General features: G+C 34.8%; 4 protein-coding genes across 6 annotated transcripts; all 4 read right to left on the bottom strand.

Moving 5' to 3' along the window:
* Nucleotides 1-872: 872 nt before the first annotated feature.
* On the bottom strand, nucleotides 873-2,658 carry LOC129305588 (uncharacterized). The gene is made up of 2 exons (XM_054945581.1): nucleotides 2,298-2,658; nucleotides 873-2,074 (listed from the first exon to the last, which is right to left on the bottom strand). Exons 1-2 carry the CDS (start codon nucleotides 2,656-2,658, stop codon nucleotides 873-875), a joined length of 1,563 nt encoding a protein of 520 aa, XP_054801556.1.
* LOC129305587 (uncharacterized) lies at nucleotides 2,659-3,900 on the bottom strand. The gene is made up of 3 exons (XM_054945579.1): nucleotides 3,753-3,900; nucleotides 3,507-3,653; nucleotides 2,659-3,341 (listed from the first exon to the last, which is right to left on the bottom strand). The coding sequence occupies exons 1-3, from the start codon at nucleotides 3,898-3,900 to the stop codon at nucleotides 2,659-2,661; spliced, it is 978 nt and encodes a 325-aa protein (XP_054801554.1).
* A 10,403-nt stretch (nucleotides 3,901-14,303) lies between these two features.
* Nucleotides 14,304-17,383, bottom strand: LOC129305052 (uncharacterized). Of its 3 annotated transcripts, none has more exons than XM_054944959.1 (6): nucleotides 16,768-17,383; nucleotides 15,744-16,701; nucleotides 15,518-15,571; nucleotides 15,340-15,359; nucleotides 15,030-15,179; nucleotides 14,304-14,913 (listed from the first exon to the last, which is right to left on the bottom strand). In XM_054944959.1, the coding sequence occupies exons 2-6, from the start codon at nucleotides 15,790-15,792 to the stop codon at nucleotides 14,710-14,712; spliced, it is 477 nt and encodes a 158-aa protein (XP_054800934.1). In that variant the 5' UTR covers nucleotides 15,793-16,701; nucleotides 16,768-17,383; the 3' UTR covers nucleotides 14,304-14,709. The 3 variants fall into 3 exon arrangements, with proteins under 3 accessions (XP_054800934.1, XP_054800932.1, XP_054800935.1); XM_054944957.1 differs by having other exon boundaries at nucleotides 15,744-16,667; XM_054944960.1 differs by having other exon boundaries at nucleotides 15,744-16,573.
* A 4,183-nt stretch (nucleotides 17,384-21,566) lies between these two features.
* On the bottom strand, nucleotides 21,567-22,418 carry LOC129306984 (54S ribosomal protein L19, mitochondrial-like). Its single transcript, XM_054947820.1, has one exon. The coding sequence runs from the start codon at nucleotides 22,406-22,408 to the stop codon at nucleotides 21,941-21,943; it is 468 nt and encodes a 155-aa protein (XP_054803795.1). The 5' UTR covers nucleotides 22,409-22,418; the 3' UTR covers nucleotides 21,567-21,940.
* Nucleotides 22,419-23,630: the final 1,212 nt, after the last annotated feature.

Here is a 23,630-nt window from a genome sequence, read left to right as displayed (position 1 = left end):
AAATCTAGTCAGAATAGAAAAGCTAATTCATCAGTCCTATCAATTATGCTTTGCTTGTGCTGTTGAGGTAATGTCATAACCATTTAGAAGAAAGGTAATGTTTTGTTAAAGGAAAAGTTTTGCTGATTTTCAGAAGGGAAATTAATTGTTTTTTGAAAGATGAAATTGATTATCTTTTTTTATTGTCTTTTTTGAAGAGTAAAAGATTGAGAAATTTCAAAACAAATGGAGAATGACTAAGGAAATTGAAGGCTCAATTGGAAAATATTACTTGATAAATAAAATTGAAGAGAATAGAAACTTGTTTTCTTTTCATGCTTGTTATTGTTTTTGATAAGTGATGAAATTCATTCGAATTGAGGAAGAAGCAACTGAAGTGTCACCTAATCTTCGATAGGGTAGGTAGATTATTTCTCAAGAGAAGGATTTAGAATCTAAATTGCAGAATATCTCCTTAAAAATGACATTTAAAGTGCTTGATCTTGGTTGCTGATTTGAATCATGAATGAGAATATGTAGTCCTTTCCTAGATTTCACCCTTGAGAGTGCAACATATAGTTGACCATGAGAGAAGACTGGCTTTGGTAGGTAGAGTCTAACATGTTGTAAGGACTGTCCTTGGCTTTTATTTATTGTTATAGCAAATGACAATATGATTGGAAATTGCCTTCGCTGCATAAGAAATGGTAATTTTGTCTCTGAAGGATTCATGTCCATTCGATGGAGTAGCACCTCATTATTGGCATTTGTTCCATTAAGTGTTGTTGCTTTCAAGACATGCTTCCCAAAGAATGTGATTCGTAGTCGAGTTCCATTGCATAATCCACTCGCTTGATCTATATTTCGTAGAAGCATAACCGGTGTGCCAATCTTTAAAGTGAGTTTATATGAGGTAAGCCAGAGCAATTGATTGTATTGAGAAATTTAGTTGTGTATAAGTCGTCAATGGAGTCATTATCCTGTTCTATTTTTGGAACTAAATCTGCACTGAAGTAGTCGACTGATTGACCAGGCAATAATGAGCACATATAATCATTCAACTGATTCACAGTTTCTATTGTGGGAGCTAAAATTGCCCTATCATTGAAGTATTTGGAGTCAGATAAGTGTTGGAGCAAATCTGGATAAGTGGAATTGACTATAGCTTCGAGGGGATTGTAGTATTTTGTAATTAACAACTCAGGAGGAATTTCTATCTTTGCCATGCCATCATTAGGAAGTGATAAGTTTCCATCACCAACATCAAGTAACCAATTGGCAAACTGATTAATTTCTGCAGTTGTTTCAAGTGTCAAAGCAGTAGAAAGGCGCATGTTTTTTGTGAGTTTGAAGATTATGCAACTATTCCACAAGTATGAAGAGTTAATAGAGGCATTCACAATATCAGCTCTGGCTCCTTTTGGAATAACTGGTAATATTTGTTGAAAATCACCTCCCATAACAACACATTTGCCTCCAAATGGTTCATCAATGAACATAATGTCTCTTAATGATCTATCAAAGGCTTCAATGTAATGTCGTTTGATCATTGGTGCTTCATCCCATATAATCAAAGTTGTTTCTCTTAGAAGGTTAGCAAGTGGTGAACTGTGCTTGATGTTACATATGGAGTCTTCATTAATCTCAATTGGAATCACAAATCGAGAGTGAGCTGTTCTTCCTGAAGGTAATAGTGTTGCTGCAATAGCACTGGATGCGACAGCTAAAACAATTTGCCCTTTGGCACGAATTGTTGTGATTAATGCATTCCAAAGGAATGTTTTCCCAGTCCCACCATAACCATAGACAAAGAAGAATCCTTGTGATGAAGTGCCAATGGAAGACATAATTGAATGAAAAATAGTTTTCTGTTCTTTAGTTAAAGAGGAGATTAGCTTTTGACTCTCGAGCTGTAAATTTTCTCTGTTGACATTTAATTCGTGCATGATAAGGTGGTTGGTAACATCAATGTGCTTGTGAGCTTCAAGCCTTGGTAGGGTAGGGTAGTCAGTCAAGCTTTTTCCATTCGCTTGTAATAATTGATTTATTTCAAACAATGCAGCTTGTTGCTTCTGTGCATATGAAAAGACAATATCTGCATGTAGATGATATTTTATGGTCAAAGAAGAAGTAACATTTGAAATCTATTCAGTTGTATATTATAGTTAGTAAATTAATTGTTGAGGAAAGATTGAATGAAGATCAAACCTGTTAGTTCTTGATTGCTATGTGGTGTGTAGTAGATGTCATCAAATAAAGTTCAGCTGATCTTTCCCATACATTCTTTGGATCAGTGAGACAATGGCACAAAAGCATACTGACAAAGAATTTTCTCAAATAGTGCCCTAATGCCCAGTTTGCAGCTTCTTTGATTGCATCAATATATTCAATGTCATCTTCTAGTAATCCCATAGCATGACAAGCAGACTTGAAAGTTGGATAGATAATATTTTCAACTGTTCTAATCTCTTTATATGATCTTAGGCCTTTGACCTTAGTTAAGAGGACTCTAAGATAGTAGAATTCTCTTGAAGAAGGAGATGCATGAGTCATCCGTCCAACTGCAAATCCACGCTTTCTTTTTGTCCAGATCTTCTTCTTTTTGTCAAAGACATAGTAATGTGGGAATTCAAGATATGTTAAAGCTCGTGCATCTTCATTGGTTTTGTTGTATTCCATCTATGCTAAGAATTGTGATTCTTTGATTCTTGACTTTTTCAGGACTTCCTTCACAGTTTGACCTCCTTTGTACAATACTGTTTGCTGATTTGGCAAATGGAAGCTCAATCTTTCAACAGATGGATATTGATGATGAATGTCAAATGCAAAAATTCTCCAAGCAGCTTCACATGAGGAAATATATCTAAAATCATAGTAGTGTTTAATTTCATTAAAGATTTCATGAGGATTTGCTGATTGATCGTTGTTGTATATTCCTGCAATGACTTGATCATTTCCTTTGCTGATATATTTGAAGAGATATTTAATAGATGTTGACTGGTTTGTTTTCTCAACATTTATATGAGCTGTAAAAAGTTCAAGGAGTCTTGGATTATATAGAACAACATAGCGGCTATCAAGAGGGGTTCCTTTTCTTTCAACTGTTCTTCCATCATTCCTTCTCCTGTATGTAGGATATCCGTTATCATTAAGAATAGTTTCTTCAACAAATTTCTTTGGAAAATATTTACTACACTTCCCATCTTTCATACAAGGTGATCTTGGATTGCTGTGACCACATGGTCCATGGATCATGTAACTTGCAACTAAATCATAAAGAAGAGGAGATGTGTTCTTGTTTGGGATTTCTGTAGAAATAAGCTCATCAACATGTTCAGCATCTTTGATCTTGTCAGCTGGATCTAGGAAAAGAATGATATGTGCATGTGGCAATCCTCTCTTTTGAAATTTAATGGTATAAATTTCTGCATAAATATTTTACACAAAATGGTTATTGAAATATACTTTTTAAATAAAATAGTATGAAAAGTAGAAATGACAGTGACTGTGAAGTAAGAATTTCTAACCTACTTTAATTCTTCCAAAAATTTTCTCCTGCTTTATAACTTGTAGCAATGACTGAAGTTTCATCTTGAAAACTCTATAAAGGATATCTGGTCGATTTGATGGATGTAAAGAATTTTTAGCACAAAATCGTTGTATTTCAGGCCAAGCTGGATTGCAAGTAAAAGTTATGAAAATATCAGGGTATCCTACCCAACGACAAATTTCCATAGCATCTTGATAATTTTGGATCATATATCTTGCACCACCTGTAAATGAAGAAGGTAGTATGACTCTCTTTCCAGTTACTGAAGCATTTATTTCTCCTTTAAAAAGTACATCAGATAAACCTTGATACAAGTCAACTCGAAGTTCTTGTTGATGTATTTTGATGTAATCAATTCTTTGTGAATCCATCGACAACAAATTGTTGGCAGAGTCGTTTTACATGGAGTATTGCTGAAACTTCTTGAGATCTGCTCATCAATCGATATGCAAGATATTCACGTATAGTAACTGTCTTGACATATTTTGAGCTATTGGTTGATGAGTTGTGACAGTGTTTGACATTAGAATTGTAACCACCTTGACTAAAAGGAAAGAGCAATGGATACTGCAGTGGAAGGTAGCAGTAATGCAGCTCATGTATTCTTTGAAGTGTGCCACAGGTCTTTTCAACAATAATGTCTCTCTTGTCATATAAACTGTCAAAATCACCCAAAATCAGTGCTGCAACTTTTGATGTGGTCGGGAGATTATAAGTTTGCTGTTCAGTTGAACAATTTTGATAAGGCGCAGTCGCAATTTTGTTTGTTGTTGTTCTTGTAAGATTTGAGATGCCAATCTGTATTATTTTACATAGGGGTTATGTTGATCAAGACAGTCTTTGATCATGGCAACAATTTCAGGACTAATATTGGATGATTTTTCATGTCGACTGCAATTACATGAATGAAATAAGCTGTGTAGTATGAGGAAAAAAATAAATGTAACTAACGGTGAGCATAAAAGGAATATTACCTCACAGCTGATATGCGGTTGGTGATTTCATTGTCTGTGTCATAGATATATAGTTGTGAGTAGATTGGTTTTGATCCCTCTACAGGTAACAAACTTCCAATTGTATGGTAGTTTTGCCCATTTAGTACAAATGCATATGGTCCTCCTCCTTGAATTGATTACATGGTGAATTTTTCCTCCCATTGAAGTGAAGGAGAACATGTTATTGTATGCTCGAATATTTGCAAGAAAATTCTTAGAGTTTGGACATGATTTGTTGAAGAAAAGGTCATTCAAAATTTTATGTGGAGGCTTTAGGAGGGGCAGTTTAATTTTTCCATGGGAGCAGCACATAGAGAAAACTGGTTCTGTTGCTGATCCAACTCTCTTAACTCTTTCATTTAACCAAAGTAGTGCCCCACAGTAGCAGCATTGAAATGTAGGATCTCCTTCGTCTATATAACCTAGAGAAAAATCATTTAAAAATTATGTTTAACGGATAAAGGAAGGAGGAAGGGAGGTAAAGAGGATTTGAGTAGTAAGGAATTCTAAAAGCAAGTAGATATATCACCTGTGACAAATTGTGATTTTTGAGATAAGTTGGCTTTATTATCATCACTGTTTTTACTTTCTGTGTCATTATGGTTAAATGGATCTGCGGATGTATCTGTCAAAGTTGAGAGAAATTGCTAAAGAGACAAGGTGGCATACTTTGGTTGGATATTCGTATGACTAATAATATAAGAGACTAATATGAACATATATTTGAATGCATGGTAATAAGTTAATGGAAGTTAGACATGAAAGATAGATACCTGTGGGGAATGGTAATTGAAACTTTAATGGAGGAGATGAAGTGCCAATTTTTGAATCAATAATTGTTGTAATTTAATGGGACGACCCTATGCTGTTATGCACTCTGTCTGGAAGATGATTTGGTGGAAAACTATTTGGTGAAGTGAATCTGGAGGAGGTATGTTTTTTTTGTTTCTTTGCTACTGTAGTGTATAAAATGTAAAAGAAATGAAATGACTTTTCAAAGAACATGACTGAAGTGATTGAAGTCTTTACTTTTTGGGACATTTATAAGAGAAATTAATTTCTAACCTGGGTGCAATTGACATGATTTTTTGATTGTTTTAAATTCCAAAATCTGACACTCTTAATTGGAGTGATTTTGACTGTTAGATCTTCACACATTGCTCTTCCTAAAGTGCAAGATCAATTATCAGAAAGCTACGAAGAAGGAGAGGCTTTGAAAATTTTTAGCATACCTTGATGGTTGGTTATGTCTTGAAGTGCATTGCATTCGTCCCTTACTTGCACAAAGGTTGACTGATAGTCATTTTCCAAGAGTTGAAATCTTTTGCTGTTAATTCTTCTTGTCATTGGATTCCAAAAATAAGTTGCTTTAAATTTTATGAAGTAGATATAGCCCCAAGATGTTTCAGTATGCTATGGAGAAGGAACCTAGGAACCTAATAGGTAAGAAGAAATCTAAGAAGAAGTGACCTTTTTCGTGTGGTTAAAGTTGAAGTTGAGCTGGGAAGCAAAGAATGATGCACATGAAGTTTCTTGTTCTTAATGTCTGAAGGGGTCTGGAGTTGTATGCTATTGAACAATAGCAGTAGGAAATGAATGTGTAATCTGGATATTAGGCGATAGCTACAAACATTGAATACATTTAGGAAATAGTAAGAAACAGAAAGAATGAATTAGAAATAGGGGGAAAACCTATGACAGGACTAAACATATTTGATTTTATTGAAACTTGGAAAAGCAGTTGAGGCAAGTTATTATTTTAGATAACCTGTTCAGATGACACAGTGATAGTTGAAGTATTGGACAATGTGAACTTTTATTCATAGTTTATTTTCTTTGAAATTTGTGCATGGACTTGTTGAGTTTATTGTTAATATGTTGTCAGAAAGTTAGTAGAACAGACATAATTTTTGCTGTTAGGAAAAGTGAATATATTATGTGAATATGTGACAAGTTATTAATGCAAGGATGGGATTACTTGTTCATTTTTAATGATGATATTTATTTTAAGAGAATGCATTTGATAATTGTTTTGTCTCTTTGCTGATCCATATATGTTTAGGCAATTTTCGACAGCAATTTGACAATATAATAATGGTATTAATTTGTTTGATAGTTGGATATGATTTTTTTCTATATTAATGCAGGTGTTAAAAGATTAACTTAATTAACTTGTTAAGAAAATATGATTACAGGGACAATGGAAATAAAAAGAATAAGAAATTTAAGAATGGATGTACTGAAATGAGATGAAGCAGTCGTGGTAAAAGTGAAGAAAATTTCATTGCTTGTTGAACTTCAAAGTAACTGAAAAAAAGAAGAAGGCATATTACAGATGGAAAACATAAAGAAACAAAGTTAAGTCCTAAGGCCTTAGATTAAAAAAAAAAAGAACAGTACAATTGAGAAACTTAAGCAACTGAATTGAAATTTAGAGGCATAGACAAAATATATTTCATGGAAGTAGTGTCTAATTTGTCTAATATATCTTCTCTTGCTTGATTGTTTTGCGTGGCTTGGTTGTGGAGAAAGAAGGTGTTGGCATATCTGAGATGCCTGGGCAGTGATCTTTTGAAGTTTCTTTCTTGACAGCATGTCTTTTCTTTCCCTTAGTTGTTGGAGTAGTGAACAGCTGTGCAATTGGCATGTCATCATTTTCTCCTTGCTCATGTGCTGTATCTTGGTCAGCAGAAGCAGTGGATTGTGTTGGTGTTGTCTTGAATGACATTGTGTCTGAAACTTGTGAAGAAGCAATCTATTGCAAGTTATCAGCAGAATTTGCAATGAATGAAGGAGCCATTTCCTATAAAGGAGGATTTCGTTCAATTAGAAATGAATGTGTTATAACAAACTTCTTGTTTGAGAGCTTTGTCGCCATCAGAATCCTTAGGGGATTACAATTGGTTAAAATGCAGTAATGTGTAAAAGTTAGTAACAGCAAATGAGATGAACACATGTAAAAAAGAGTTCAAAAATTTAGGTGCATCAAACCTGTTCAATTGTGTAGGTAAACTTAGAAAGCAAGTTCTCATTCTCTGTGTACTGAGACACACTTAGACTGGTCATGCGGTGCTGAATATTGTACTTTGTTACTTTGACCTTCAAGACCATAGTTCTTCCAACCAGAGAATTAAGTTGCTTGGGAAAGGAATGCAACTTTGCTTGCTTTAAAGTTAACATGGTGGAAAAAAATAAAGCTGTTGGAACAAATCCAGTAACACTAAATTAAAGGATAAAGATTGTAATGTGTATGAGATCAACCTCTATCAATTCATTTTTTAGAACAATAGCGGTTGTGTGGAGTAGTTCCACAGCATGTCTATCAAAGAAGACAACTGATATATATCCAGAGGCATCAGAGATGGTGTAGTGGATTCGAAATCTGTTAAATGAAAAAGAGTTGTTAGGAAAGTTCGGTTTACAGCAATAGTATATAAAGGTTGAAATGTTGCTCTTCCATACTTTGGGCTAATATTGGTTATGCTCCGATTACAGATATTGCAAAATTGTTTATTGTTTTACTCCATTGGTTTGCTGGTGCAGATGTCACAACCATCATAAGTCCAACCATTTCCTATTTGTAGTTTCTTGATGGTTCCCTTAATCAGAAATTCCTTTTCCTAGATATTATGAATTAGTAAGAAGTTGACAAAGATGGAAGTACAAGATAGTAGGAAAGTTAATAGTAAAAGAAATATAACCTCGTCAATATGAGCAACATGTGATATTGGGAATCTATCAGGAAATTGTAGAAGTGAAAGGGAAGAATTTTGACTTGTTTCACACTAATTGTTTGTGTAAAGCTAAAAGATGATGTGTTTGTTGACTGTTGAAGCCTATGCAATATGGAAACATTTCAATTCAATTAATTATTATTCTTGTTGTTGCTGTTATTAGAATGGAGAGCATTATTATATTGTAGTTAGAAATAATAACAGCAGAATGAAAGGCATTACACCTTTCAAGTAGGTCCTTTGCCTCTGGAATGTCAGGGTTAAAGGTGATCCTAGTAGCAGTGTAGGAGTTTGACAGTTGCAAAATTCCTAGTTAAAATTTATATTAATCAATAAAGGAATCATATAGAAATAGCACAGCAAAGATAAGAAATAGCAGAAGCACTTGGAAGACATTTCATAGATGGACTAAAAAGTATAGATCATAAAAGTAAAGAACTGATGAGAAGCTAAATAAATAAGAGAGTAAGGAAAGTTAAGGCGTGCAAAACCATTTTTCACACTGATCCTAGCAAATTGCATCAATACAATAATTGGTGGGTCCATGTCATCCTGCTTGGCCCAATATGTTTGTATTGCAGTCTCTCCCCATAATAAGCAGTTAACAGCGACATCCCTAGTTACAAATATTAATGAAAGAAAGAATTAATGAAAGAAAGAAACTAAGGCACATGCATAAGAGGGATAAAAGCAAAATATAGGTATAGAGAAATGTGTAATAGTCTACTCTTCATCTTCTAAAGTATAGCTTAAATGATTTTGTGCTGCATTATCTGTCCTTGAGTCTATCAATCACCAAATGATTTTAAAAAGCCAATGACATCTGTAGGGAGGAAAATAACAGTTTAGTTGTTTCAATGAAATGAAAACGATAATATTGAAAGGTAAAAAGAAGCAAACCAATAAGAACTTCAGTGTTAAGTTCTTTTTTTTTCATGTCCTCGTGAAGTTTTGTAAAACAGACAAAGTTGAATGAATTGCATGGAAGCTCAGCATCATGAGGTCTAATGTAAGTGTTAGGATGGAACTGCAGCCTCCATGGATGAGATGTGGGTCTATAAGGCCATGTGTTAGGTGAAATTGTGAAATTTTCAATGTAAATGATGTCTCCTTCAGATGGCTCTCGCTTATACTGCTCATGAAGTTGTTTGTTTGTGACTTCAGCATGTATTTTATTGCCCTGTTCATGATAGATACTTGAATGAGGAATGGAGAAGATATTAAATTCAGATTGATAGGACAATAAAGCATGAAAGATAAAACATTTAATCTTACCTCTTCATCCATAAAAACGAACATAATACATGCTAAATGATGAGGGGGACTCTTATGGAGCTGGCACCACTTCCTAATCACTCTGATAATAAGGAAGGAAGCTTCTTTAGTGTCATCAATAGTCTTGATCAGTTCATAGTCCTCAATAGCCATGGTAATTATGTTGAAACTGCATAAAAGAAGGCATAAGAGAATTGAATTAGCGAATAAATAATTTCATAAAATGATGCATGAATATTTCTTCATGAGAGGAAGAAAGAAATGACTTTGGAAAGTAAGTGTATAAAATAAAACTTAAGAATCACAGAAGGATATAGCAGAACAGAAAGCAATTACAAGTAAAGATAGAAATTGATTCTTGAGAGGTGGAGAAATAAGGAATCAGGAGCTGATATATATAGGCAGAACTGAAGAACAAATGAGAAGGTCAGGAGGCAGTAGTGGATTGTAGTAGGTGAAAAATGTGCGGTAAAACTGAAAGTTTTGATAGCATGTTTGAAAGGTTGGTGCTGCTACATGATTTAGTTGATTGGAAAGGAGTAACAACACAAATTGGGTAGGCGGGAAGGATGAAAAATGTGAAAGCACAGATAATTTTGAATTCATCAATGAAAGCTATTGTATATGTGGACATGAAAGAGGATGAACATGCTGCACATTTGGAGAAGACAAAAATACCGGGATTCAAGACTTCAGAAGAGTAATTTGTTTTTAAAAGAATATAAAATTTAGTAGTTTGGTGTAGTAATTAGAAATAAAAGTTGATTTGGTGTAATTCCAAGAACTAATGCAATGATTCAGACATTTGAGAATGTGCCCTTTGCTACTGAAGAAATAAGTTATTGATTGAAAAAGGCATTACAGTGGATTGTGTACTGAGAAGAAGTGAAGTTTAGCCGTCTTGCTTAGCAGGACCTCTGAAAGAAGCTTACAAGGTAAACATAATAGAGACTTATAGGTGGCTAAATTATGAAGCAATGTCAGTAGGAATGATGAGATTGGTTGTGCGGAGGTGGAGGTGAAGTGATAGTTGATAAGGCTGAGAAGAGAGGATTGATTATGGAGTGGAATATATTTGTGACTAAAGATGGGATGATAAATTCAAAATGGACTGTTTAGTTGGTTTGAAACAAAAACAAATAAAATTGCAAACATAAAAAGAACTTTAGTTGGTTGGAAAGTGAGAAGTATAGTTGAAGTGTAATGGCACAATCTAATTTGTTTAAAAAAGATTTGTTTCAAAAAGAAATGATGGGCAAATAAAGTAAAATAAGACACTAAAAAAAGCACAAGTATTGAGAATAAATATCATTTACTTATAGTTTGTGTAGAAAACAGTATGCTGAGAAGTTACGTGTGCTGTCATATCTAAGTGTATACATAATTCAGTTTAAATATGGTGTTATTAAAACTTAGTTGTCATGATGTTCAATAACTTGACATCCAAAGGAGCATCATGATGAAATAACTATAAATTGATTGTTAAGTTGAGGAAGAATTAAAAATACAAATGGTTAAGATGGAAATCTGACGAAAATGAAGAGGACTGATATCCATTTTTAGGAGTGAAATTGCAGAAATAATGTATAATGTGCAAGTGACATTTTAGATGCAGTAAACATTAATGTTTTTAAATAGGAAGCATTTAATTACATTCCTTTCAATGTTGCAACAAAAGGATACTGGAAGGAATTAGAAGAGAAAATAAATATTTGCAATGGAAATTAATATTATTAATGCAAGTTGAAGGAGGCCTTAAAGTTTTGGGTGCAACTGAAGTACAGAATAAGAAAAAGACGAAAGAAAGAAGATCTTTGTAGAAGGTCTTTGCTGTGTACATTCATATTGGCTGAAATAATGACAATTGTTTATGTCAAAGCTGTCATGTTGAAGATTTTTTGTAAGGTATACACTTAATATTCAATTAAATGACAAAATATAAATTCTAGGACCTTAACATTATATTCCACAAGGAAGTGGTGACTAAGCATAAAATGCCAGAAAGAAAGTAGACATCCAAAGAGTACACAATACAATGAAGACCATAAAGGAATAAGCTGTCATTAATTATATTAACATCATCTGGTAGAAATCCACAAATAGGTACAACAGACAAGGTAAAGTAGATTTTGACAAAGAGCTCTATAGTTTATACTATTAAGCTACATATCAAAAAGTCCAAAAGTGATCTGTGGATGAAGCCAATGCCCAAAAAGAAAACAAAAGACATTCATTCAGTGTCTGTTGTACATAGTTCTTTATACAAATGCTAGAGCATTAGTTGTCATGGCCATCTTGTACTTAGAAAATTCTTCCATGTGAGGGTCAAAGATAACTCTTGTAGCACTTGAAAAGCTTGTCAATACAATTTCAGCTGACACATATGACAAGCAGATAAGCAACACAGGAAGTGAAGGCTAGGCAAAATGTCAAATTGACAATACACTCACTTTCATGAACAGTTTCAAGAGCAAAGAGGATAATAACTATTAGTGGATCCTTGTTGAGGTGATACTTGAACTTGTGAGCTGCAACCATGGCACTCTATCCATACAAGTAGCACTTAATTTTCTCAAGCCTAGATATAGCATCTTAAAGTTAGACAAGAAACAATGCTTAAGTAATAAATGATATAGAAGTAAAAGAAGTCAGGTTACTGTGGATTTTGCACAGTTAGGATAAGCTGGTAAGTTAAGTCTGTAGCCTTCCAAACCAATTCTAAAGGATGAATTTGAATCAGCTTTCCATACACATCTATTGTGAAATATAAAGATCAATAATAAGATTAAGGTGTACGCGTACAGGAAATGATGAAAAGATAATGTAAGGGGTTGATAAATTGCATAAATGAAAGGTTGAGGACAAAAACTGATACTACGAATAGAAGCAAAATGCATTGACAATAAAGGACAATCAAAGCATTGTCTCTCAAGTGTAAAGCTTTGCTTCAAGTATCCAATGTTAACAAACTTGAAGCAGTAATTTGGAAGTGCAGTGCGACATTCCTCAATAGTGGTCCTGGAATGAAAATGAATTTGGTACTGATGGTGCACCTCATCTCCCCAATATGCAACATCAAAGTTAGTAATGAGATAACAGTTGTCCTCAATTATCAAGTTGAGGAAACATTCCACAAGGCGTTCTTGACTAATGAAAGCGCGCATGCGATTCCCCTGAAATGTGAAACAACACAAAAAAGGTTCCTGCAAGTGATGATACTAGAAAGAAAGCTCAAATGAATAGTGAACATAATGAAAAATGAAGAGACTTTAACATAAACCTTATGGTCAATAAGGACAAAATCTAGGGAGCGAAGTCTCCTGAAGAAACCATTCCAGAAATGACCTGCGTATGGGTAGCTATGGACAAAGACACGAGCCACACGCACACAAATTCTCCAGCCATCAATACCGGGACGTATGGCATCAAGAAATGAGTAACCAGGATTAGCCATTTAGCATTGAAAATGAAATGATGATATAACGAGGAATGGATGTGATGAGCAGATATATTAGACGATATGAGAAATATATATAGAGAGGTCAGAGAAAGATAAAATGAATCCGATAAAAATTCGAGTGAAATTAATTGTCTGGGTCAGCTGAAGAGAAGGTCATAATGGAAATGAAAATAAAACCAAGGCATATGAGACGGGAGAATGACAGTGAAGTGTAGAGAACAAAAATCATTATGCTGATCAATTAATCAGATGTCGACCTTGCTTTGGTTAATGTACAAGAGTTAGACGGCAATGACAATTGCTTTTCCAATGTTATTAATGTGATTAGAAAGAATGTCTACTAATGACAATAGTGATCAGAAAATAGGCAAGAAGAAGCAGCGTGTAGCAATGAGTATCCCAAACAGTGGTGATATGGGAAAATTAATTTTACTGACAGATAGACAACTTCATTAAATGAAATAACTATTTATCTGAACAAAAATGAAGACAATTAAATTGAATCATTGAAATCGAGACTCCACAAATGTAAAATGAAAAATTAAAAACTCCACAAGTATTCAGCTAAACAAAAATCAAGAAAAAGAAAATTTTAAAATAAAACACCTTGGTGGCCTTTGACGAAAATGACAGGCATTAAACAATCCTAAAAAGAATGGAATACAAAATTGCCAAATAATAAAATTGTTTGATTCGCTTTAGCTTGTATATCAATCCAAACAAAAGAATTGATAGTTTAGAAATAGTTAGAAAAACATTAAAAAAATAAGACATCTTGGTGGCCCTTGTCAATAATTATAACCGTCAGTGGGTATAACAAAAAATAAAAGATTTTGGTGACCCTTACCAATTAAAAATGTGATAATTATTTAATGTAAAAATTCTCTCAAAATGTGAAGAAAAAGTTTATCAGTAAGATGAACAAAAGGTCTACGTCAAAATTTGAAAAGACTATCTTGTTTAATTAAATATTTTGTTAAAATATTTATTTTAAAAGCATATAAATGTATACTAAATGCATTTGCCTAATATAATCATATAAAGACTTCTAGAAGTAAATGAGTATGACGCAAAATATTATACGTAAGGCATTTCATTAACTTCATATTGTATATTAAGGCACACAATTAAAGTGGTCATTAAAATTTAGATGAAAAATGAAATTAATGACATAGGCAAAATATGAAACTTGAAGACTGAAAATTAAGGTGAAAAGGGAGCAATTGAAGTGTTGCTTTGCAATGTTTGGGATAACTATATGCTAGACATGGGAGTAAATAAAAGACTAAAAAGCACAATATAGTAGAAGAAAGAGAAAAGTGAAACACTGCCACAACTTGTTCATATCAACACTAAATATTCCCACCACAAGAGAACCGGAATCGTCCACATAATATAAAAGAAACAGCATGGATAATTACAAAAGTGGAGCCAGAAAATAAAAGATGAGAAAATATTAGTTGACTATTGAAGTAGGACAACATAAGTCCTAAAGAAGATAACCGGTTCTTTTAATTCACATATCATGGGCCTAAAAACAAAAATAAACACAAAAGAGGCCGATCATCATGGAGTTCATTCAGGAGAGTAAGCTTGGACAAGGGCAGCAATCTTCTGACCAGCTTTAACAGATTCAGGACTCCAAAAGACACGAGTAGTTGGAGAAAAGTTCCTTATGGCTTTAATCCCTGTATATTAGAACCAATAAGAAGATTTTCAGAAACCATGCTCAACCATCAAGACGTCCCACTCCTCTGCTTCAGTCTGAGCTCCATAGATAATCTTGTAGTGGTTGTTCAATCCTTCACCCCCAAGTTGAACAGTAAAGCCCTTGATATAGTAGCACTTTCCCTCATCAATGCTTCCAAAGAAACGTTGGATGAGATGGTCCCCAACTACTGAAGCAAGCATCCTTTCACTCTACCAAGTGTTGACAAGGGTGAGAAGAAAAAAGATGACAAAAGAAAAAAAAATCAGCACCGAACACCAAGAAAGATTAACACAAAAGAAAGGAAAAAAAGAATCACTCAACATACATGATTATCAACAAAGATAAAGTCAAGTGAAAGTAACTTCTTTGGCCAACCACGCTCTGCTCCATAGATATCGAGCTCTGTTTTCAGAAAAGCACGGTTCACTTGAACACGGATCTCCCAGCAAGTGTCTGATGGATGAAGGTCACTCAACTTCCAAGTAAAAACATAAGACATGATGGAGAAACGGAGATGGAGACAACAAAGATTAGAGAGAAACAATAGCGAGAGGAAGGCAGAGAGATATGATGAGATGACGGTGTGAGCTAAAGAGAAGAGCAACAGGCGAATATAAAGGCACCAAGATACTTAGTAGGTGGTTGCAATAAATCCCTGCATCATATTAAATGAAATCACTTAACCAACAAATTAACTGAAAGGTGCAAAAAATTAAATGACTTAAATGAACGCAGGAATAGAAAAGAAACCTCAATCCTCACGCACACCGAGAAACAAAACCAAGAGTAAAGGAATACTGAATGAACACAGACCTGGTATGGGTAAGACACGTCTTAAAGCACTGTGATGATGAAGCACGAACATATCTGAAAAGAAATGCAGAAGCACAACGTAATAGAAGCCATATTACATGGAAAGAAAGGAATCCAACACAAGCCCTGTTGATAACGATAGGAGCCAACTTTTAAAAAGGGAGGGAAGCATAAAAATTGAATTGTTTTTTTTTTTTGAAAAAATAAGCGGGAAACATAGACGTACCAAAAAGCATCAAGAAGTTTAAAGCCAAAGATGAGCCGGCACTATTCATATGAGCCGGAACTATTCATCCTACAGGATAATGTGTCGAGAGCCATATGATGAGGCGCGCTCGGCTTAACGTGAATTGATTAAAGAGATTGATGTCTTGTGCCTCTGAGAAAATAGTTCACAAAAAAAATCTAAGGACTTGGAGCAAATTTATTCGTATCAAATTGAGACAAATTCAGGATCCAAGTCCACAAAGAAGGTCCAGCACGGTTGGCAAATAATTGAGTTTTCTAAGCATGTTATCACCTGACCTTGCAAGTTTTCTTTACTCGCTCTTTTAAACCTAATTTTGTTAAAACAAAATGGAGAGCTACGAGTCATATATACCGAATATTTAGACCCAATTTAATTTAAGAGGAGAGAATGGAGGAAAAAGGAGGTGAGGGGAGGGAATAAGGGGAAGGAAGGCCTCCCCTCCCTTTGTCCAGTAAAAGGGAGGGGAGGGGAAAATTTTTAAAACTTTTTTTCCCCTCCTCTCCTTTCCCCTCAACCAAAGAACGAAGTCTCCTTTTGACTCGTCAGGTTGGTGACGATGTATGTATTAGTGGAATAGATGATCGGAGAGTCACATTCAGATGGGATAGGCGGGGAGGCTATTGGGGCCCTCGTCACTTAACTCTCCTCAATTCTTGCACTCTTTTCCAACTTCCAGACAGCAAATGAGGTTAGGTGGCATGCTTCTTCACCTTGTTCAACAAATTACACAAGTTTGTATCTCTTGTCTGTCTTAAGGCAGTGTTCTTCTAAATAGCGTCACTATTTCGGTCTGAAACGGCAAAAACCTGAGTAAGCAAGAAGCAGCAGGAATGTGGCAATCAGGTCCAGGCTTCATTCTAACACATCCTCATCCGTGTGGACACGAAAAATCTGATGATGCTGAAAATGAAGACGACAAAAATGCAGCCGTGTTCTTTTCATATACTAATTCAGAATCTTGGATCTAAGGGTTAGCAAATAACTGGAGTGTTGAGACTACCTGATTCACCTGTTCTTCTCCTTCTCTAACCTCTCCTTCAAGATCATGTCCTGAACCTTTGCTCCACCTTTCGTATTTGATTGTTCTACTCGCTTATGAACACACTTCAGCAAAATTCAAACCAACAAATCATGCAAGAACCTTCTAATTTGACGCTTAAGAGGCACGTGCCATCCCATCTAGCAAGCTCTGTCTCTTGAATAGAAGTTCGGAATTATTCAACTCCTTCAAAATGGTTAAAATTCCAGAGACCAAACTACGTTTTTTCCCCCTTAAAAAATAGCATCTCTCTCGTATCTTCTGTTTCTTAAGTTTGCGTGAACTGCTTATTCCCTTTCTAGTATGGTATGTTCCCTAACCAGATTACTCTGTTTGGCCTGCTTTTATTCGAGTTTTAAACTTGTTTCAATACAAGTGAATGAAGGCTGAACCGAACTTTACACTCCTATTTCGAAAAATGTATGATGTATCAAATTTTTTTTCACCATAGAAGGTTTTTTCATTGAATGCCCTCCTATTTGTCCAATGCTTCATCGTCTCTGCTTGTGCCTTTTTAACATTAATGCAGATAGGACTCGTGAGCTCCAGGATACTATGTTTTGTTATGACCTTCATTACAGCAAGATCCTCCGCGTCGTACGATCAAACTTACGAAATAATAAAATTTCTTCTTCTCTTATTAAAGGATCAGGGAGAATACTAACGGATGAAACAGAGAAGAGGTACTTTGAAGGAAGCATTAGAAAGGCACTAAACCATAAGGTTCAGTTCGGTTTAAAATCAGTCAGTTTATGACCTTTCATGCCAGTAAATTCTTCAACTCTAAAATATACATAAACCTCAATCTGCAAGGGAAAAAAAAATGAAAGGGGCATTCTAAGGCTGGAAAAGCAACAAAAACACAATGGAGCAAAGAAGAAGAAGAAAGGGACGAGTCCCTTGACTAATAATATACAGAGTCATGTAAACATGAAAAGGTCAATCCTTTGGAAAATCAAAAAGTGTCGGAAGGCAGAGAAAGTGAGTCTGAGGAGAGTTGAGACAGCTTCTTATCGAGTTCAAGCGGAGATTTAGCCTTATGAGAGGTGACCAGAGCAGTAGAAGAAGTGGAAGGCGGAACATTGACGAAGCTCGTGGTCTGATTCTGAAGATGAAGATCGGCGGCGGTTTCTTGTTTAGGGGGCTGCAAGGGAAGCACAGCAGGAGAGACAGAAGGCAGAGGGCGAGGGTAGAAGAGGTCGGTGGGGAAGAAGTTGTATTGTTGAAGGCCAGCCATGAAGATGAAGATGGAGATGAAGATGAATGGAGGATGTTTTGTTGAAACAGAGAGGCAAGACCAAGAATTCAGAAGAGAAGACCTAAAGTCTCGTGGTGGTAGTTGCGTTGCGTTGTGGTGGTTGTACTTGTATGTATTTATAGGGAGAATCAAACCAAGAGACGAATTTGTGAAAAGGAGAGGGCTTGGGAATCAAGGGAGGCTTTTCTTGGAGAAGGGGTTGATTGCTGCGTGCGCTCTCTCATTCACGACTCGATGTTTCCGGTGTTCCTTTCTTGGTTTTCTAATTTTCATCAATTCTATTGGCTTCGTTGGGTTTGGCTTCTCAAATTTTATATGTTGGGTTCCATAATTTAAGTTCAAGTTAACAGTTACAATGATGTTAAATAAAAGTGAAAAAAAAAAAGAGCGCTGTTGTCCATTTAATTGGAGAAATCTGCTTTTTTTTTTTTTTACGAATACCATATGATTAATTTTAGGAATATATAAGTAAGGAAAGAAAATAAAAGTCTCCTTTGGACTTGTAAGGTTGGCGATTATCTACGAATTTGTGGAATAGACAATTGGAGAGTCACATGGGGCGGGCGGGGAGGGTGCCTTGTGCCTTTGTCCGTCTCCTCTCGATTGGATGCTTTTCACATTTCCATTAACGGTGCTGCTTTTCCGCTTAAACAATTTGATACTTCAGTTGTTTGCTTATATAAGCAAGTTTTACTAACATATCTTTTATACTGATAAGTGATAAACTTATTGGCCTCACCCAACGCAGAAAATCAGGGAAACATAATGGTGTCTAAACCAACATAATGGCAAAGATTGGACCGCTACTTTAAGGTAAGAAAAGGTAATTTAGCCCTTTTAAACCTTATTTTAAAAAAAAAAATTCAGTTTTAAGAAAATCACTGATGCTGAATATCTTTGACATCCAAGAGGTCTCACAAGGAGAAGAATCAAAATATATTGATGTTTACAGATAATATGATAATGATAATTTTCAAAATTTTGCTTATTATGCTAACAAAGTTTAATTTTCATTGATATTGATTTTGATATTACCGTTTAATATTAGATTTAACTATTTAAATTTTACATATTTGTTGATTGCTGTGCTATGGATTTACTTAAATTTATTTTTTTAGATTTAATCTTATATGTAATAACTTTTTTTAAGATTATAAATATTTTCCAAAATTTTTAAATTGAAAAAGAATAGAGCTAAGGCTTCCATGGCCAACCCTTCAATCTTTAGGCAGCTCCAAGCATTATGAAATAAAGTCATGATGTGTAATTGGGCTTAACAAGGTTGGCTCCATTTTTTTTTTTAGCCAATAAGTTAGCCCCATTTATGCCCTAATCGTTTAAAGGCTAAGCTAATCCTAATTACCAACTCTAAATGGAAATGACAAATGAAGTTAGGTAGAGCATGTTTTGCCTTGTTCAGCAATTAAATAAGTTATCTGGATAAGGAAGACAAGTTTGTGCCTCTTGTCGAAGCTAGGTTTCTTTTCAAAAGCATCATTGATTAAAGTCTAAAACAACAAAACCCGAGTGAATTCATAAATTTTATGAATATAAGGTACAGTTGGGCTTAATAAGATTAGCCTGTTTAGGCCTAGCCCTTTGAACAAATTATCAACTCTAAATAGAGATGACAAATGAAATCAGCTAGGTAGAATATACTTCATCTTATTCAACAAATCAAACAAGTGATCAAAATAAGGAAGACAAGTTTGTGTCTCTCATTCAAGCCAGTTTTCTTCTCAAAAGCATCACTGATTGAGTCTAAGACAGCAAAACCTGAGTGAGGTTGTAAATTTTATGAATATTAGCTACTCTTGCTACGAGGTTTAGTTTCTTTCAATATAATTTGCTTTTTCAGCGGCAAATAAATTTCCATAAAAAACCTGAAAAATCTCGGGACATGCGCGTGCAACCTGAGTCTAAAACAAGCTTCACATTTTCAACCATTTACACTCATGGAAATTCTCCACAATTTGTATTTTACAATTTCAAGGTCCTAAAAAAAAGAGCAAAGCATTAAATAGAGTGCCACAAAATTCTCAAAGTCAACAGTCGATGTACAAGAACCAAAAAAAAAAAAAGGTCATTCATTACATAAGCATATGAATATGGCATAATCGTATGTGCACTACCAACATAACCTTTTATAATTGAGCGATGGTTCAGTAAGTGGTGGCTATTATTTACCTTCTACGTACACAGGCCATGAGATGAAATCAAGAAACAGTAGGAGTGAGGCAATCAAATACTTCTATTCTAACTGCGGCTGGCTTAAGTCCAGGGTTCATTCTAACACATCCCCCTTTGCACGGAGACGAAAAATGTGAAGATGCTGAAGACGAAGACGATAAAAATGCAGAAGCATTCACTTCATGGACAAATTGGGAATCTTGGATCAAAGGGTTAACAGATCGAACTGGAGGTCAGCCAACAAAATAAGAAGGTGATAAGGCTACTTGATTTGCCTGTTCTTCTCCATGACTCTCCCTGAAGATTATGTCTAGAGCATCTGCCCCACCTTTCGAATCATACCCTTCAACTTGATGACTCAAATGATCTCCAAATGGTCTAACAAACATCAGAGATAATATCCTGACTCACCGGGGCTTGGGGCAAATGACATGCTCCTTCCCATTAGACGTGGTTTCATAGCCTCTCATCTCTTCAAGAGACGCCAATACGTTCTGCTCAGCTTCATAATACTTCGTCTTTGAAACCAATTAGATTCAGAAGGAAGATGCCTTTGGAAAACATTAAAACCTTCTCTCTTGGTCAGTCAAAAAGTATAAAACCATGCAAGACAAAGACTTGTTCCATTTCATCCCCATGAGTTCTCTGTTCTGACTTTGTGATAGCAACCAATGAAAAATTACCAGAGTTCGGAGTGAAAATGTAAAAGCATCACGTTACATAATCGAGTACAGCTAACATTCCGTATGAGATGCCAAAGAAATATAACCAAAACTTGCATCATCAATCCATCCACCTTAATTGTTACCAGTCAAGAAATGGAAGGGGAAGCAAGTGAATGTTTGGAGAGATTGACCGCTCAAAATGTGATTTTAACCACAAAAAACACCAATTGAGAGTAAAATAAATTACAGGACAAACTACAGCAAAAAATTTTATACGTTCTGTCTGGGAGACATAACTACTAAATTAAAGCTCAAACCAATTTGTTTAACTAATAACAGAAGATGACTGGTGGCTATAATCAAAAGATCTAGATCTTAAAGAAGGATTCAAAGTTCGCTTCTCACATGTTTTTATTTTCTTTTTACGAATATGCTTCATATTTTCAGCATAAATTCAAGAAACCAAAATTAATCTAAAATTTCGAATAAGTTAAACCGAATTCGATATAGATAGCAAATGCTAGGTAGAATGCAATTGGTTATGTTTCCAAAAAATAACATTGCGAAATATAGGATTTCATTCGATAGATGTTGACTTCTTTTAAATTTTGACAGCCATAACAAACTTATCAAAAGGAACCGACTGATTGAGAAGGGAAGCCATCAATATTGAATAAAATGAAATATAAGATGAACTGAAGAAGAGTACTTAGAAACTACACATTTATAAACTAAACAAGTATGGCTAACAGTACTTGAGAAAAGAATGAAACATTCGACAGACCGCCCTAAAAGAACCGTCATTTCATTTTGTCTTGCCTAACACATGTGCTAAGCTTACAAGTAAAAGCATGGCCTGAACTACATTACAGTGCAACATTCCATTCTCAATTCTATCAAGTTCCAATAAAGGAGGAAGCACAATCACTGCTATCATAACCCAAATAGGAAGCCATCCATATTGTGGAAAGAAAGAGAGTGCTTCAAACCTATGGATAGAGGGAAAGCAACAATCGAGGAATCAATCTAATTCCTTAACAATCTTAATCCCCATTGTATTAGCGGTGCCAATGATGGACTTGGAAATGGATTCAAGAGACATGTATTGGCAATAAGGATCGGATTGTTTGATCTTCGCGATCTCGTAGATGTGTTTCAGAGAGAGCGTAGAAGCCACCACGTGGCCTGGGCGGCTGCTGCCGGATTCAACGCCAGCTGCTTTCTTGAGATACCAAGTTACAGAGGGAGATTTGACGGTGAATTCGAAGGTGTTATCCTTGAAGGCCGTGATAGTCACCGCCATGGGCGTGTCTGGCTTGTACTTCTGGGTTCGCGCATTGAAGTCCTTGCAGAACGCCATGAGATTGAGCCTATACTGACCCAGCGCCGGACCCACAGGTGGCGCAGGGCGTGCCCCTCCAGCCGGCACGGTCAGCCTGATGGTGGCCGCCACTGGTCGCCGGGTAAGGATCTCCTTCAGGGTCGACATGGGTCTGGTACTCTCGTAGGGGAGCAGCAGCCGATGGTTTAAAGATCAAATTAGGGCCTTTTGTTGATGGACCCAGGCCCATTTACCTTTCGCAAAACGCCAATCCGTTTATCTTAAGCCCATTTATGTATTCCAACTTTTAAAAAGACCTAAGCTAGTTCCTTCAACTGCAACCACGTGGTCTGTACCAGAAAAAGATTGCAAATACGTGGGTTGTGGTTCTAAAAGAGGATATGGGCTTGCGCCTTGTAGTCCTTTTATTTTTATTTTTATTATTATATAAAAATATATATTTGCAGGTTGTTATAATTTTACTCAATTTTAAATTACATTTTTATAATTTATTTTATTTTAATTAAACCCTTATAATTTTATTTATTATATATATTGACCCCTAAAAGTTAAAATTAATAATAAATTATTAAATTTTACAAAAGAAAAATACTCTTACAATTTGTAGAAAATTTAATTTAATGCTTTAGTCAAATTTGATGAAAAAATTGATTTAATTGACTTTTTATATTTATATTTTAATTTTTTATGAAAATTTTACATGTATAAAAAATATTTAGAAGACAACTTAATTATATAAATTTTGAGGTATAAAAATTATGTAATTAATTCTAAAGTCATATAATCATTTAATAAAAATATAAAATTTCTTAATTTTGTTTTTAAAAGGAAAATGTAAGAATTTCAATTTTCAATGATTAAAAAATTTAGTTGGTTAAACTATAAGGGCTCAATTGAAATAAAATAAACTACAAGAATTTAATTTAAAATTAAGCGAAACTGTAACTGCAGATTTGTTTTCCCTTATAAAAAATATACCTGGTTTTTTTGCCAAGTGCATTGGTTGATTTTGGAAATTAAAGTGTGCTCCCTCCAAATTATCTATTAACAAATTTAAATAGATTAAAAATTGCAGTTAAAATTTGTTAATGTTTTAAAAATTTTAAAATTTTTTTGATGAAATTTATTAATTAAAGGAGATTGTTTAGTTGGTTAGGATGCTATTTGGTTAGTTAAGAAATATCAATTAAAAGTCTTGACTAAGAATCATGGGGAAGAGCCTTGGCAAAGAGCAGCATGCACATCATTTTCTCAATGACATTGAATATTTCGAATTTTGTCGTTTTAATATTAAAGATTTATTCTTGATATATTTCTGAAGAATTAATTTAGTTTTATCGAATACATTTTTAATTACGTAAACTACCCA

Source organism: Prosopis cineraria, unplaced genomic scaffold, assembly GCF_029017545.1.
Source record: "Prosopis cineraria cultivar Desert tree isolate PC_DT_omini unplaced genomic scaffold, ASM2901754v1 PC3, whole genome shotgun sequence".
Classification (NCBI taxonomy): Eukaryota; Viridiplantae; Streptophyta; class Magnoliopsida; order Fabales; family Fabaceae; genus Prosopis; species Prosopis cineraria.
This window is presented reverse-complemented; position numbering and strand designations above follow the sequence as displayed.

Coding starts and splice junctions, on each gene's coding strand:
- LOC129305588 (XM_054945581.1), bottom strand. CDS start 2,658: ATGGAATACAACAAAACCAATGAAGATGCACGAGCTTTAACATATCTT. Junction 2,075..2,297: donor TTTGAGAAAATTCTTTGTCA/GTATGCTTTTGT, acceptor ATCTACATGCAG/ATATTGTCTTTTCATATGCA.
- LOC129305587 (XM_054945579.1), bottom strand. CDS start 3,900: ATGGATTCACAAAGAATTGATTACATCAAAATACATCAACAAGAACTT. Junction 3,654..3,752: donor ACTACCTTCTTCATTTACAG/GTGGTGCAAGAT, acceptor CTTGCAATCCAG/CTTGGCCTGAAATACAACGA. Junction 3,342..3,506: donor TTTTGGAAGAATTAAAGTAG/GTTAGAAATTCT, acceptor TTCTTTTCCTAG/ATCCAGCTGACAAGATCAAA.
- LOC129305052 (XM_054944959.1), bottom strand. CDS start 15,792: ATGAATAGTGCCGGCTCATCTTTGGCTTTAAACTTCTTGATGCTTTTT. Junction 15,360..15,517: donor ACGTGTCTTACCCATACCAG/GTCTGTGTTCAT, acceptor AATATGATGCAG/GGATTTATTGCAACCACCTA. Junction 15,180..15,339: donor GGATTTATTGCAACCACCTA/CTAAGTATCTTG, acceptor TTTACTTGGAAG/TTGAGTGACCTTCATCCATC.
- LOC129306984 (XM_054947820.1), bottom strand. CDS start 22,408: ATGTCGACCCTGAAGGAGATCCTTACCCGGCGACCAGTGGCGGCCACC.